At 40.0% G+C, this 14,882-nt stretch overlaps 1 protein-coding gene across 1 annotated transcript; it reads left to right on the top strand.

Annotated features, from left to right (window-relative positions):
- The first annotated feature begins 1,433 nt into the window (after nt 1-1,433).
- Nucleotides 1,434-3,288, top strand: LOC110818477 (GDSL esterase/lipase 4-like). The gene is made up of 4 exons (XM_022047377.2): nt 1,434-1,488; nt 1,910-2,140; nt 2,258-2,522; nt 2,936-3,288. The coding sequence occupies exons 3-4, from the start codon at nt 2,300-2,302 to the stop codon at nt 3,169-3,171; spliced, it is 459 nt and encodes a 152-aa protein (XP_021903069.2). The 5' UTR covers nt 1,434-1,488; nt 1,910-2,140; nt 2,258-2,299; the 3' UTR covers nt 3,172-3,288.
- The last annotated feature ends 11,594 nt before the right edge of the window (nt 3,289-14,882 follow it).

Genomic DNA, 14,882 nt, shown 5'->3' with positions numbered 1-14,882 from the left:
ATATTAATAGAGTATATTGAAAAAAAAAACTTCATGATTGCTGATCTGCTCACTAAGAGATTACCACCAAAGATAATTCATGAGCACACTGCTCATATGGATGTTGTATCCTTAGATAATGTATAGGTTTAGTGGGAGTCTTGTACCATAGTTTCATTTATTTTATAAGACATGTCATAAATTTTATATTTTGGTTTTAGTTTTGGTTTATGTATGCATAGTTTAATTCCAGTTTTGTGTTTTTGTTTATATATATTATCTCTGAGTTTTCTTACATTTGATCTCACTAAAATTAAGGCAAGACCTATTAAAAATATACATGATTAGATCACATAGCATGTAATTTCCATGTTGTACATCCATGTTTGATCCATATCGTTCGGTTATAATGATATACGTAACCATTGATGAGTTTAGCTACGTTAGATGTAGTGAAGGCTGCTTTGATCTTATGTCATTATGATCGATGGACGAGATTATTTGGTGATGCATTCAAGTATTGATAGCACAATTCTGAGCACTTCTACGGTTATTTAATGCATAATTAAGGTGTCACATAAAGCTCAAGTGAAAAATTGTTGGATTTTTTCTAGCATGCGGGCTTAATGTGGAATTTAGTATGTGTATTAAACTATTAATTTAATGAGCTTGTCTAAAAGTAATCAAATATACTTAACAATATTTGGACTTAATAGATCAGGTTGAAATATGGGTTTGTAATGTGCAGATACCATTTTTGTAATATTCTCGTTTTATGATGGGTGAAATAGAAATTGTAAAAGTTTGTCGATATAAAAGGCGGTTATGGTCTCCGAATCACAATATCACCATTTTATTTTTTTTTGAAATTCTGTCACCAAAAAATTTATCTTTTGAAGCATCGTATTGATTCGGAAGTACCTACTGCAGAACGCAACCAAATCTTCCGCAATGGATCCATGTACGCTTCTTTTTATCTTTTCTCATTGATTCAGTGCGAAGATTTACATATTTATTAATTTAAAAATTATTTTTTTTATTCTAACAATGCTAGTGATGAGATCGGATTGTCTCACGTTTATAAAAAAATTGTTAAGAAGTTCTAGTTTTAGATTATAGAAAAAAATGTTAAAAATAATAATTTATAAATTAAGGAAATTCTTTATCTTATTAAGATATTAAAAATAATATTTGTAAATAAAAGAGATTTTTTATCTTATCAGAAGTTTAAAAAAATAATTTACAAATTTTTATATTATAACTCGTGAGTTAAAATTGATTATGATTTTTATAATTAGAATTTTAAGAATTTTGTTAGTGTCTATATATATTCATGTATTTGAAGATTTCTTTACAACAATTACAACTGAAAAATTAACTCTTTCTATTAATCTCTCATTTTTCTTTTATCCATTTCCTATAAAGTATTACTTAGAACTAATCTAAAATTATGGGGTTAACTTCGCTTCTGGTGGAGGTGGTGTTCTGCCTCAAACATATTCAGGCTATGTACATATACATCTTCTACACTAATTCCTTCAGTATATTACTAGGTTTTCTTTCTTTTTTTTTTATGGGTTTAACCAATTTTTGGAGACGGAAAAAACTTTATATCTTTGTTTCTGGTGGAGGTGGTATTCTGCCTCAAACATATTCAGGCTTTATATACATACATCGTCTACACTAATTTCTTCAGTACTTTACTGGGTTTTCTTCATTTTTTTCCTGGGTTTATCCAATTTTTGAAAAAGGAAAAAACTTTAATCTTTGTTTCCGCTGGATGGTGGTATTCTGCCTCAAACCTATTTAGGCTTTATACATATACATCGTCTACACTAATTTCTTCAGTACTTTACTTGATTTTCTTTATTTTTTTCTGGGTTTAACCAATTTTTGAAAAAGACAAAAACCTTATCTCTTTCTGTCCCAGGCAATAGATCTGAAGACTCAACTAAGCCAGTTCAAGAACGTAGAGAAAGTCCTGAAAGAGAAGCTAGGAGATAAGGAAACTAAGAAAGTGTTTTCCAGGGCGGTTTATCTCTTCAATATTGGAGCCAATGATTACATATATGCATTGACTGTAAACAGAAGTGTGTTTCAGTCCTACACTAAAAAGGAATTTGTAGAGGAGGTTATTGGCAGCCAAATTGATGTGATAAAAGTATATATATATATATATATATTTATTTTCTTTACATGTATGTATATGTGTATATATATGTGTGTGTTTTTTTCTTTCTCTGCATTAGTTGATTATTTGTAATGGGTATTTTGGCAGGAAATATATAAGATTGGAGGGAGGAAATTTGGGTTGGTGGGAATGGGACCTTTGGGTTGTTCACCGGGCGTTGTAGTGAAGAATCATGAACAAAACAGCAGAGAATTTTCTTGCGACAAACGAGTCACACAACTTGTGAAATTGCATAATCAGATTATCTCTACAGTCCTCATCAACTTAAGTTGCCAACTACAAGGATTGAAATATGGAATCTTTGATCTATATGTCTCTCTCCGCGAAAGAATCAGTCACCCTTTGAAATATGGTAGTTATATGTGTGTGTATATATATATATACATATAGAAGATGTTTGGCTCTGCTTTTGATTTTAATTTTTATGTTTCAGAACTAATTTTTATAATAAAACATAACAAAATACTTTTGACAAGTTAGAATTTAGTTTTGATAAATTCAAAGATAAAACATAGAATACTTACTTTTTATAAAATGATTTTGGTTTTTATTTATAATTTACATTTAAACTTTCAAAATTCTTTTTTTTTTTTTTTTGTTGTAAACAACAACATTTTTTTTTTTATAATTATTTCTACCAAATACTACATAATCTTTACTAATATTATTTTTATTGAAAATCTACTTTGACAATACTTATAGAAATTACAGTACAAGTTACAAGCACTATAAATATCACTAAATTAATGTGAATTTGTTGGATAGGTTTCAAAGATGGGAAGACAGCATGTTGTGGGAGCGGTCCATTTAGAGGGAATTACACTTGTGGAAAAGGTGAAAAGTATGTTGTCTGTGAAAATCCTAATGAGAGAGTATTTTATGACTCGTACCACCCAACACAGAAAGCTTACCAGCAACTTGCTGAGTTGATGTGGAATGGAACTCCAAGTATCATCCAACCTTATAACCTAAAAACACTTTTCTACCTTATAAATTTATAATATTAACTAAGTAATTTGCATGCTATCATTCACTTAACGATGGAACAAGTTTTTAGTTCGATAATTCGTACATCTCTTTCCCTATAAAAAATTGTAAATTCAAATCAGATTATGTACTCTCACTATGTTTTACAAGTTATATTAAGATTATTGTGTATGTTTTACTTTTTTAATACCTATATATATATACTTTATAAATAAATCTCATCATTTGCTTCTTCCATATTGTATGTTTGTAGGCATTTAACCCTACTAAAATTTATACTATAAACTATAACAATAATATTAATGTAACAGCTCGAAACTTGAAAAGGTTGAATAAAGATTCATGCGTTGTAGGGACATCCCTACAAACCCCCATAAATACCAATAGACTGATAAAGAAAAAAGTTGTTGTTTCGATTGATTGAATATGAGATTATAGTATTGTTTATGTTATTGACTCTGTAGGTCGGTTTTTCAAATGATTTTATTTATGAAAAACGAATTTACTTAAATTAAAAGCTCTATTAGTTGTTTTTATAATTTTTACTAACCTTCATTTCTGTATCGGTAAGTAACGTGATATTTTTAGTAGACTATGTAGTTCACTCTTTCATTAACCATTTCAAATCAAGAGAACCAAGATCCAGAGCCCGATTCACAATAGGGTTGCAAATAGGACGTTCAATTTGTTTACTTTTTATTTATTTCTTTGATTATTAATTGTTCTTTTAGAATGGTCATTCTTATAGCTCTATTGGGTATCTTGAATTATTGTGCAAGGAATGTCAAATTTTAGTGGAACGAGAAATGTGAAAGAAATTTTTTAGAACTAAAGAAATAGCTGACTACTGGACCTGTGTTGGCCTTGTAGAGCGGGTCGGATGGATGTACAGTTTATAGTGATACCTCTTACTTAGAGTTGGGTTGTGTTTTAATGCAGCATGAGAAAGTTATAGCCTATGGATTGAGACAGTTGAAGAGTCATGAGAAAACTACTCCACCTATGACTTAGAACTTGTCGCGATTATGCACGCCTTGAAGACTCGGCGTCATTACTTGTATGGGGAGACCTTTCATATCTATATCGACCATAAAAGCTTGAAACACAAATTCACTCAAAAGGATCTCAACATATGTCAAAGAAGATTGATAGAACTTTTTAAGGATTATGATTGCATTATCTTGTATCACTCGGATAAAAGTAACATGGTAGCCGACGCACTCAACAGAAAAAGTGTATGTATATTAGCTCACTTGATGGTTTCAGAATGTAGGACAACAAGGGCCACACAGTACGTACAACTTCAGGACCTGAAGAGAGTCACATATTCGGCCTACCTAACGGTTCAACCTAAGTTGATCCAGAGAAAAAAGGAAGCCCAATCTGCCGATTCCACCCTAGTAGCCCTCAAGAAAGATGTAGAACAGGAAGTTAATTCAAAATTTCAAGTTTCTACTGATGGGTTACTTAGATTTCAGGACAGAGTATGTGTTCCATGTGACAGTGCGCTGAAAAGGGACATCATGACAAAGGCCCATAACTCAAAGTTTATCATGCATCCCAGAAGCACTAAGATGTATCAAAGTATGCAACTTTGATTTTGGTGGAACGGGATGAAAAGAGATGTGGCCGACTTTGTTTGCAAGTGTTTGGTATGTCTGCAAGTTAAGACAGAGCATCAACGTCCAAGCGGACTACTTCGACCACTACAAATCGCGGAGTGGAAGTGGGAACATATCATGATGAATTTTATGATAGGATTGCCTAGGACACGCTTAGGACATGATGCCATTTGGGTAATTGTTGACCAACTCATAAGGTCTTCCCACTTCTTAACCATCAAGATTACCGACCCCTTGTACAAGCTAGAAAGAATGTATATCCGAGAGATAGTCATGTTACATGGAGTGTCAGTGACACTAGTGTCCGACAGAGACCCTAGGTTCACTTCTCGGTTATGGTCTAGTTTTCTGCAGGGCATGGGAATGAAATTGTTCCTTAGTACTGCATTTCACCCTCAAACCGATGGACAATTAGAAAGAACGATATGCACACTAGAGTTATTGAATTCGGAGGTCATTGGGATGATCATTTACCCCTGATAGAGTTCGCCTACAATAACAATTACCAAGTAAGTATTGTCATAGCTCCGTACGAGGCGTTGTATGGCCGCCCATGCAGATCGTCGATTTGTTGGGAAGAGGCAGGTGATAGAAAATTATTTAGTCCAGATCTTATAGATGAGACTACACCAAAAAAAGTTAAGATCAGGAAGAACATCCAGAAGGCTCAGAGCATGCAGAAGAGTTATGCAGATACCCAGATGAGGAATTTGGAATTTGAGAAAGGTGATCGGGTATTCCTTAAGGTCACTCCGTTCAAGAGAATCAGTAGGTTTGACAAGATGGGGAAACTAAATTTCTTATTTATTAAGTCATTTGAAATTTAGACAGAATTGGTACCACCGCCTATAGACTGGTACTTCCTCCAGAACTTTTCAGGGTCCATAACGTATTTCATGTTTCCATGCTATGCAAGTACAACCCGAACCCCTCTCACGTCTTGACCCACGAACATCTTTCACTCCAGGAGGATCTGTCCTACGAGGAGGTATCGGTCGGTATTGTGGACTGAAAGAGCAGAGTACTACGCAACTAAAAAATTTCCTTTATTAAGGTCCTATGGCAGAATCACATACAGGGAGAGGCCACATGGGTGCTAGAATAAGATTTCAGAGCCCAACATTCCCAAATGTTTGATTGAGTGAGAGGGAGACAAATTTGAGGAACCAAATTTCTTTTAATTGGAGGAAGAATTGTAATACCCTTAATTAATTTTAATATAATTAAAGTTAATGTATAAATATAATTTTTTAAATTTTTGAACTTTTATTTAATGTAAAAATGAGGTAAAATAGGTGGAGGATGAAATTGAAAATAATTTTAGAAAAAAATGGTGAAAATTTGGGGTCGAATGTGTTTTTGAAAGAAAAATCGAAAAATTGGGGTAAAAACATAATTTTAGAAAAATGTGCTACGTAGGACGCCTAGTCAGTAGCCCCGATGAACCGGAGCACGCCGCGTGGCAAGGTACGCCGACGCGGTGCCACGCGGAAGGCCACGCTAGTAATCTGCATGACCGCAACCGGATGGTTCGGATTTGTTCCTGTGCGTGTGGACGGTCTGGATCCGTTCTTCCTTTAAACGCGATTGTATGGTTTAGATCAAATCACGATGAACGGTTCAGATCTATTTTTTATTTAAATGCGATCGGACGGTCTAGATCAAATCGCGATGAACGGTGCATATTCACTTTGTATTTAAACGCGATCAGACAGTTTAGATCAAACGCGATGGACGATCCAGATTAAAAGGAGACGGATATAAATACCGCACCTCGCACCAAACCCTAACCGCCGCGGCGGAGCCACTTCTGACCATCAAAAGAGGTAAAAAAAAATTTATTTGCTCAAAATTCGATTTCGAACACCCCCATAGCCAAATCGGAGCAAAAAGACCGATAGATGAACCGAAAACTGCAAGTAAAGCCCGACGACGTCGTTGCAAGAAAAAAGTAAAAATTACCTCGGATGAGGCCCTTCTTGATTCTCCTTCTGTGCAATTTTTTCACTATTGTAATCATATTCATTTTTCTACAGGTTAATTGAAGCAAAACACCCAACCGTGAAGGTGAGCCGGCAGATCCACTGCACTGAAAATCCCACCACCGGTAAGCTTATGTTTTTCAATTTTTTTGACCAATCGATGCCTCTTAACGTATTTTCTCACAGAGAACAGTACAAAACCGGCCAAAATCGGCTGAAACTGGCTGAAAACGACCAACTCGAGGCAAACCGCCATTGCGGGTAGTGGTGCCGTCGCTGGAGCATGGCAGCGCTGCCATGCCAAAATCCTGAAATTGGTCGAAAAGGGTTTCTAATACCGATTTTAGATTTTTGGGGTATTTATAGATACTTGGAGTGTGTTTTAATCCCCGAAAGAAAATTCAGGGAACCCGGAGATCGCCAGTAGGCACAGCTGCAAGTTTAGCATTTTTGACACCGATCCAAGTAAGAATCCATCACCTTATTCTCTATTATGGAATTAAAGTTTAATTATAAATAATATGGTATTTTGTTTAATTTAAAAATATTGATCATTAAAGGTTACAAATGGAGGTAGAACTGGTTATTTATTTCTGTTTGCCATGTTTAACTAATTGATTGATTTTACAGTTTCGAATGCATGATAATACTCTGGAATTGGTATGATAATTCGATTGTGTTTCCTTGATGCATATATTGTTTGTTTTACGTGATTTACAGTTAATTAGAAAACTGAAAACTAAAGGTAAACGAAAAATTATTTAATTAAGTGAATTGATGAATTGTAGCCTTACTAGATATCTTGGAAAATGGTGGACGGACTGGGTACATAGGAAACCCTACTGTGAACATTCCCTCATACCGGACGGGGTATCAAGGATTTGTATTTTGGTGCTCATACCGAACGGGATATGGAAACGACTCGTTTCACACTCACATCGGACGGGGTATTAAGGGATGGTATATTTTGGCGTTCATACCGGACGGGGTATAAGGATGGTTCGTTAGTTGAAAATGTGGAATAAAAGTTCACGTATTGTGGAAACATCCTTATAAACCTCAATGGATACCAATAGGTTAATAAATGAGAAAGTTATTGTTTCGACTGATTGAATATGAGATTATAGTATTATTTATGTTATTGCCTCTATAGGTCGATTTTGCAAATCTCGCTACGGTAAGTATGCGGTAAATGGTTTTATTCATGAAAAATGAATTTACTTAAATTGAGAGCTCCATTAGTTATTTTTATGATTTCTACCAATCTTCATTTCTGTATCGATGAGTAGTCTGATATTCTTACTGGCCTAGTGTAGCTCACTCTTTCATTAATCATTTCAGATCAAGAGAACCAAGATTTAGAGCCCGATCTACAAGAGGGTTGTGAGTAGGACGTTCAGTTTGTTTACTTTTTATTTATTTCTTTGATTATTAGTTGTATTTTTAGAATGGTCATTTCTGTAATCCTATTGGGTATCCTGAATTATTGTGCAATAAATGTAAACCATAATGCTATTATTTCGTTTCTGCACTTAATTTATAATTTATTTTCTTTCAAATTTCGAACCGTTACAACTAATAATTATTTAAAAAAGCCTTTTTAATAAAAAAATTATTTAGTATTAATAAAAATAATTGTTAAAAGTATTGTCATTTAAAAAAAAAACATAAATTTTATATTTATTAAAAATAATTTTTAAATTTTCAAATATAAATTTTTAAATAAAATTAAAAGTTATTTTTTAAAAAATACACAATGTAATTTTATATTTGAAATTGTTAAAAGCAGATTTTGATTTAATTCCAATGCATTAATCCATCAATTATTCCCAATTTCTCTATAAAAAAATTATAATTTTAACTTCCTACTATATATTACTCCTGTGCAAATTAAAGTATTATATTATAGTTAATCTATATTTACTATATAATATTCGAAATTAATTTTAATATATTTAAAATTAATATATAAATATAATTTTTAAATTTTTAAATTTTTATTTAATGTAAAAATAAAGAAAAATAGATGGAGGAAGAAATTGAAAATAATTTTGAGAAAAAATGGTGAAAATTTGGGTTTGGGAATATTTTGAAAGAAAAATCAAAAACCACAGGTTAAAACACAATTTAGAAAAAATTTGCCATGTAGAACGCCTAGTCAGCAACCCCGACGAACCGAAGCACACCGCGTGGCAAGACACTTTGATGCAGTGCCACGCGGGAGGTCACGCTAGCAATCCACGTATTCGCGATCGAACGGTTCAGATTTGTTCCCGCGCGTGTGGAATGTCCGGATCCCTTCCCTCTTTAAACGTGATCGTATGATATAGATCAAATCGCAATGAACGGTCCAGATTCACTTCCTATTTAAACGCGATCGGACGGTTCATATCAAACACAATGAACGGCCCAAATTAAAAGAAGACGGATATTGTAACGACCCCGGAAATATTAAAGTGAAATGAGTATTTAATTATATCAAATGCAGAAGCGAGATCAAAATTTCAGTTAACATCCCTTAATTCGCCTCGGGTTGGCTGTTTTCAGCCGTTTTCGGCCGAATTCGGCCACACTTGCATCGGTCCCTGCGAGAAAACAACCCTAGGGCCCTCGGGGGGCCAAAAAATCACGAAAAAACGGAGCTTACCGGCGGCGGCGCTCTCGGGTGCGGCGGCTCTCCGGCGAGGTTCGTGTTTTGGTGATTCGGCTCCGGTCAACCTGTATGGTGATCACGGTGATATAAAAATTGCATCAAACGGAGGCCGGGAAAGGCCTCGTCGGAGGCAAAAACCGAGAAGGGGCGCAGCGGCGCCGCTGGTCTTCGGCCGCGTATTCCGGCCGTTTGGCCGGGATTTTGGCTCCGATTTGGCCACAGGAGGAATCAGCGTAAAAAAATGAGTCGGGGGTATGAAATTTACCTCGATCGGCGGTCGGAAATTTCCCCGGCGCGGCGGCGGGTGGCGGCGGCCGGTTTCTGGTTTGTCTTCTCCGGCGAGCGGCAGGCGGCTAGGGTTTGTGGTCTGGTGTGGGGGTTCTATTTATAACCCCTTGCCTTTTGATCTCAGCCGTCTATTTTGTTTTAATCTGGGCCGTTCGTTTTTGATTGAATCTGGGCCGTCTGTGCGATTGCATCTGGGCCGTCCGATCGCGCGATTGATCTGGGCCGTCCGATCGCGCTCACGCGGATCGCCAACGTGGCCCGTTCGGGAGTGACGTGGTCTTGCCACGTGGCAGGCCCCGATTGGCCGGGATTGCTGACCGGGCCTGCTGACGTGGCTGCCGACGTGGCTTTTTTTTTTTTTTTTTGGCCCCTTTTCTCCGGGCGCTACAACTCTCCCCCCCTTAAAGAAATTTGGTCTCCAAATTTGCCTCATTACTCTTGATCAAACAGATGGGGGTATTGTGTCCTAAATTCTGATTCCAATTCCCAAGTCGCCTCCCTAGGCGTGTGGTTCTGCCACATGACTTTTACAAATAATATTTCCCGGTTGCGGAGTATTCTGCTTTCTCGGTCCGTGATACTGACCGGTACTTCTTCATAAGACAAGTCCTCTCGGAGTGAAAGCGGTTCATGAGCTACGACATGAGAATGGTCCGGATTGTACTTGCGTAGCATAGATACATGAAACACATTATGAACCCGGGAGAGCTCAGGGGGCAGTGCAAGTCTGTAGGCAGTGGTACCAATCTTGTCTAAGATTTTAAAGGGTCCAATATATCTGGGGTTTAATTTTCCCCTCCTGCCGAACCTACTAATTCCCTTGAAGGGGGTGACTTTAAGAAACACCCGGTCACCTTTCTCAAAGGCCAGGTCTCTCCTCCGGGTATCGGCATAACTCTTCTGCCTACTCTGAGCTGTCTGGATGTTCTTCTTGATCTTAACTATCTTGGACGTGGTCTCCTCTACCAAATCCGGGCCAAACAATCTTCTATCGCCCACTTCTTCCCAACAGATCGGCGACCTGCACGGACGCCCGTATAGCGCCTCGTATGGGGCCATGCCGATGCTTGCTTGGTAACTGTTGTTGTAAGCAAACTCTATCAGGGGTAGGTGGTCGTCCCAATGGCCCCCGGAGTCAAGGACACAAGCTCGGAGCATATCCTCCAGCGTACGAATTGTCCTCTCTGATTGTCCATCGGTTTGGGGGTGGAAAGCAGTACTAAGAGACAGCTTTGTTCCCATAGCTTGCTGGAAACTATTCCAAAATCGAGAAGTGAATCTGGGATCCCTGTCGGATACCACTGTTACTGGAACTCCATGCAATCTGACTACCTCCCGGATATACATTCTTGCCAACTTGTCTAAAGGATCAGTCATTCTGATGGCCAGAAAGTGGGAAGACTTAGTGAGTCGATCAACAATTACCCATATAGCATCATGTCCCGATCGTGCCTTGGGTAGTCCCGATACGAAGTCCATGGTGATATGTTCCCACTTCCACTCTGGAATCGGTAAAGGCTGAAGTAACCCGCCCGGGCGTTGATGTTCTGCTTTGACCTGCTGACATACCAAACACTTAGACACAAAGTCGGCTATATCTCTCTTCATCCCATTCCACTAAAACCGGGGTCGCATAGTTTGGTACATTTTCGTACTTCCTAGATGCATGGCGAACCTTGAGCTATGGGACTCTGTCATGATGTCTCTTCTTAACTCACTGTCATCTGGGACACACACTCTGTCCCTGAAACGAATCAATCCGTCGGCGGAGATCTGAAATTCTGAGCTCACTCCCTGTTCTGCACTCTTCTTGCGGGTTACTAGGGCGGGGTCGACTGACTGGGCTTCCTTTATTCTTTGGATTAACTCGGGTTGGACTGCTAGGTGGCCCAAACATGTGACTCTCTTCAGGTCTCGCAGGCGAACCTACTGTGTAGCCCCAATAGACCTACATTCTGAAACCATCAGATGGGCCAGGGTGCCTGCACTTTTCCTGCTGAGGGCATCGGCCACCACGTTGCCCTTACCTGGATGGTATAGGATGTCACAATCATAGTCCTTGAGGAGTTCCATCCACCTTCTCTGACGCATGTTGAGATCCTTCTGGGTGAAGATATGCTTCAAACTCTTATGATCAGTGAAGATCTGAAAGGTCTCTCCATACAAATAATGGCGCCAGGTTTTCAAGGCGTGTATGATGGCGGCAAGCTCCAAGTCATGGGTAGGATAGTTCTTCTCATGATTCTTTAGCTGTCTAGACCCATATGCTATAACCTTTCCATGCTGCATTAGGACACAACCCAAGCCCAGATAGGAGGCATCACTATAAACTGTGTACCCTCCTGATCCACTCGGTAAAGCCAGCACTGGTGCAGTAGTCAGTCGCTTCTTCAACTCTGAAAAACTCCTCTCGCAGTTCTCATTCCATTCAAACCTTGCATTCTTCTTTGTGAGTCGGGTTAGAGGAGCTGCTAGACTAGAGAACCCTTCGACAAACCGGCGGTAATAACCTGCCATCCCTAGGAAACTGCGAATTTCCTTAACTGTTGTTAGCCTTTCCCAACCAAGTACTGCTTCAACCTTTTCGAGGTTCACCGACACCCCTTCCTTCGATATAACATGTCCTAGGAAGGCGGTTTGCTCGAGCCAAAATCTACACTTGCTCAACTTTGCATACAACTTCTTTTCCCTGAGTACCTGTAGGACTTGGGCAAGATGATGAGCATGTTCTTCTCTACTTTTTGAGTAGACTAAGATATCATCGATGAACACGATGACAAATTTATCCAAGAACTCTCTGAAGATTCTGTTCATTAGATCCATAAAGATGACCGGGGCGTTGGTTAGTCCAAACAGCATAACCAGGAACTCGTAGTGTCCGTACCTGGTTCGGAATGCTGTCTTGGGGATATCTTCTGCTCTTACCTTTACCTGATGGTAACCTGATCGTAGATCTATTTTAGAAAAGATCTGTGCACCCTGCAACTGATCGAAAAGGTCATCAATCCGAGGAAGAGGATATTTGTTCTTGATTGTTACCTTGTTTATCCTTTTGTAATCAATGCACAGTCTCAACGTTCCATCTCCCTTCCTTGCAAAAGTAACCCCGGCACCCCATGGGGAAACACTGTGTCTAATGAAACTACTGTCTTGTAGCTCAGTGATCTGTTTCCTTAGTTCTTCCATCTCGATGCGACTCATTCGGTAAGGAGCTACTGAGATGGGCTGGGTACCTGGCTGTAAGTCTATGGTGAACTCGACCTCCCTGTCCCTTGGTAGACCGGGCAGTTCATCCGGAAATACGTCTGGAAAGTCTCGGACTACTGGAATCTCTTGGATACAAACTTCTTTCTTGGGTTTACCTAGTTAGAGAAAATACAAGATTAAGGCACTGGAAATCGAGAAAAAAACTTGCCATTTGGGAAATCAGTACTGAATAATTTTATTAACTTGTAAATGGCTCCTCGTTGGGAGGATTAAATACAATCTTTTTGTTAAAGCAGTCTATGGTGGCGTGATACGCCGCTAGCCAATCCATTCCTAGGATTACATCAAAATCTCCCGTGTCTAAACCTATCAGGTCTACCCTCAATTTCCTATCTGCTATCTCCACGGCACATGCCCTGTAGACAACCTCTCCTAGCAATGTCTCCCCCCCAGCGGTAGATACAAGCAATAATGAATCAAGTCTATCAAGTGATACACAAATTTCGGAAGCAAGAACATGTGAAATAAAAGAATGTGATGCACCAGTATCAAACAAAACATGAGCAATATGACCAGAGATAGTATACATACCATGTACCACGTCCGGGTCTGCGTCGGCATCCTTCTGGGTAAGGTTGTAAACTCTGCCCTGGATTGGAGGCCTTCTCTGATTCTGGTTCCTAGGGCATTCCCTTGCATAGTGCTGGGCACTGCCGCATATGCGACAGGTGTCGTTGAGGCGGTAGCAGGGTCGGTCCCCGTGATCCCTGCCGCAGTATTGGCAGATCTTCCCACGTGCTGCCCCCGTAGTCTGAGGAGGGGCCTGGACGGCAGGTCTGGGCCTCTTACTGGGTTGGACAGGCATGATAGGTGCTGGCCTGCGGAGCGGGGCTGAGAGTCAGGAACTTCCCGCTAGCTGAGGGCGGGTGTCAAAGCTCCTTTCTATGATCTGCGCCTTCGCCAATACTGCCGAATACGTCTCGAGCTCCATCACGAGTAAGTGCTGTCTGATCTCCGGGCGGAGACCCCACTGGAATTTCCTGGCCTTTCGGCCCTCATCCAACAATGTCTCCGGGGCATGTCGGCCCAGCTCCAGGAACTTGTGGGCATACTCCGACACTGTCATATTACCCTGGACCAATTGAGCAAATTCTATTTCCTTTAAATGTTGGATGTGTTTAGGGAGATACTCCGCATGGAAGGCCGCTAGGAACTGCTCCCAAGTAACTGGTACAGGCAGGGTGGCCCGCTTGAGCTCCCACCAGCGTACCGCTTCCCCTACCAGCATGTAGGAGGCAATGGCAACCCTCTGCTCAGGAACTACTCCCAAGGTCTTGAAGGCTCTCTCAGTCTCTGCCAGCCAACATTGGGCCTCTTCAAAAGAGGATCCCCCTGCAAAAGTAGAGGGGTTCAATCTTCTGTACCTCTCTATGAAGCTGGGATCGATCAAGGAAGGAGCGGGGTCCCGAGGTAGAGGGACTGGGACCGGCTGAGGGTGAACTGGGGGACCCTGTGGTGGAATCTGCTGATGTGGTGGGGGTACTGGAAAGTGCTGTGGTGGCGCCTGCTGGTACTGTGGCTGTGGTACCGGGTCGTACCGCGGCTGTGGTGCCGGTTGGTACTATGGAGGAACAGGCTCCTGCCGGGGTGGTACGGGATCAGCCTGCTGTAGTGGGGGCTCAACCTGCGCTAGCAGAGGAGGTCCGGGTAACTCCCTTCTCTCCTCTTGCCTTCGCTGGGCAGCTACGAGAGCCTCCACCATCTCATACAGTCTGTCAAGATCCTCCCGAAGCGAATTATCCTGAGCCGCTCGGTTTAGTGGGGGCCTTCCTCTCCTCATTCCCGTGTACCTGCATTCACAAGGAATGATTGAGTAACGATATATCGGTGAGTATTTATCTAAGGCACTATTGTGTAAGGGATCGGTCCGAGGAAACGCGGCTCTGATACCAACTGTAACGACCCCGGAAATA

The sequence above is a fragment of the Carica papaya genome, chromosome 4 (assembly GCF_054855325.1).
Source record: "Carica papaya isolate Zhongbai chromosome 4, ASM5485532v1, whole genome shotgun sequence".
Taxonomy (NCBI): domain Eukaryota; kingdom Viridiplantae; phylum Streptophyta; class Magnoliopsida; order Brassicales; family Caricaceae; genus Carica; species Carica papaya.
The sequence above is the reverse complement of the archived record's forward strand: the minus strand, read 5'-3'. Positions and strand labels throughout refer to the sequence as shown.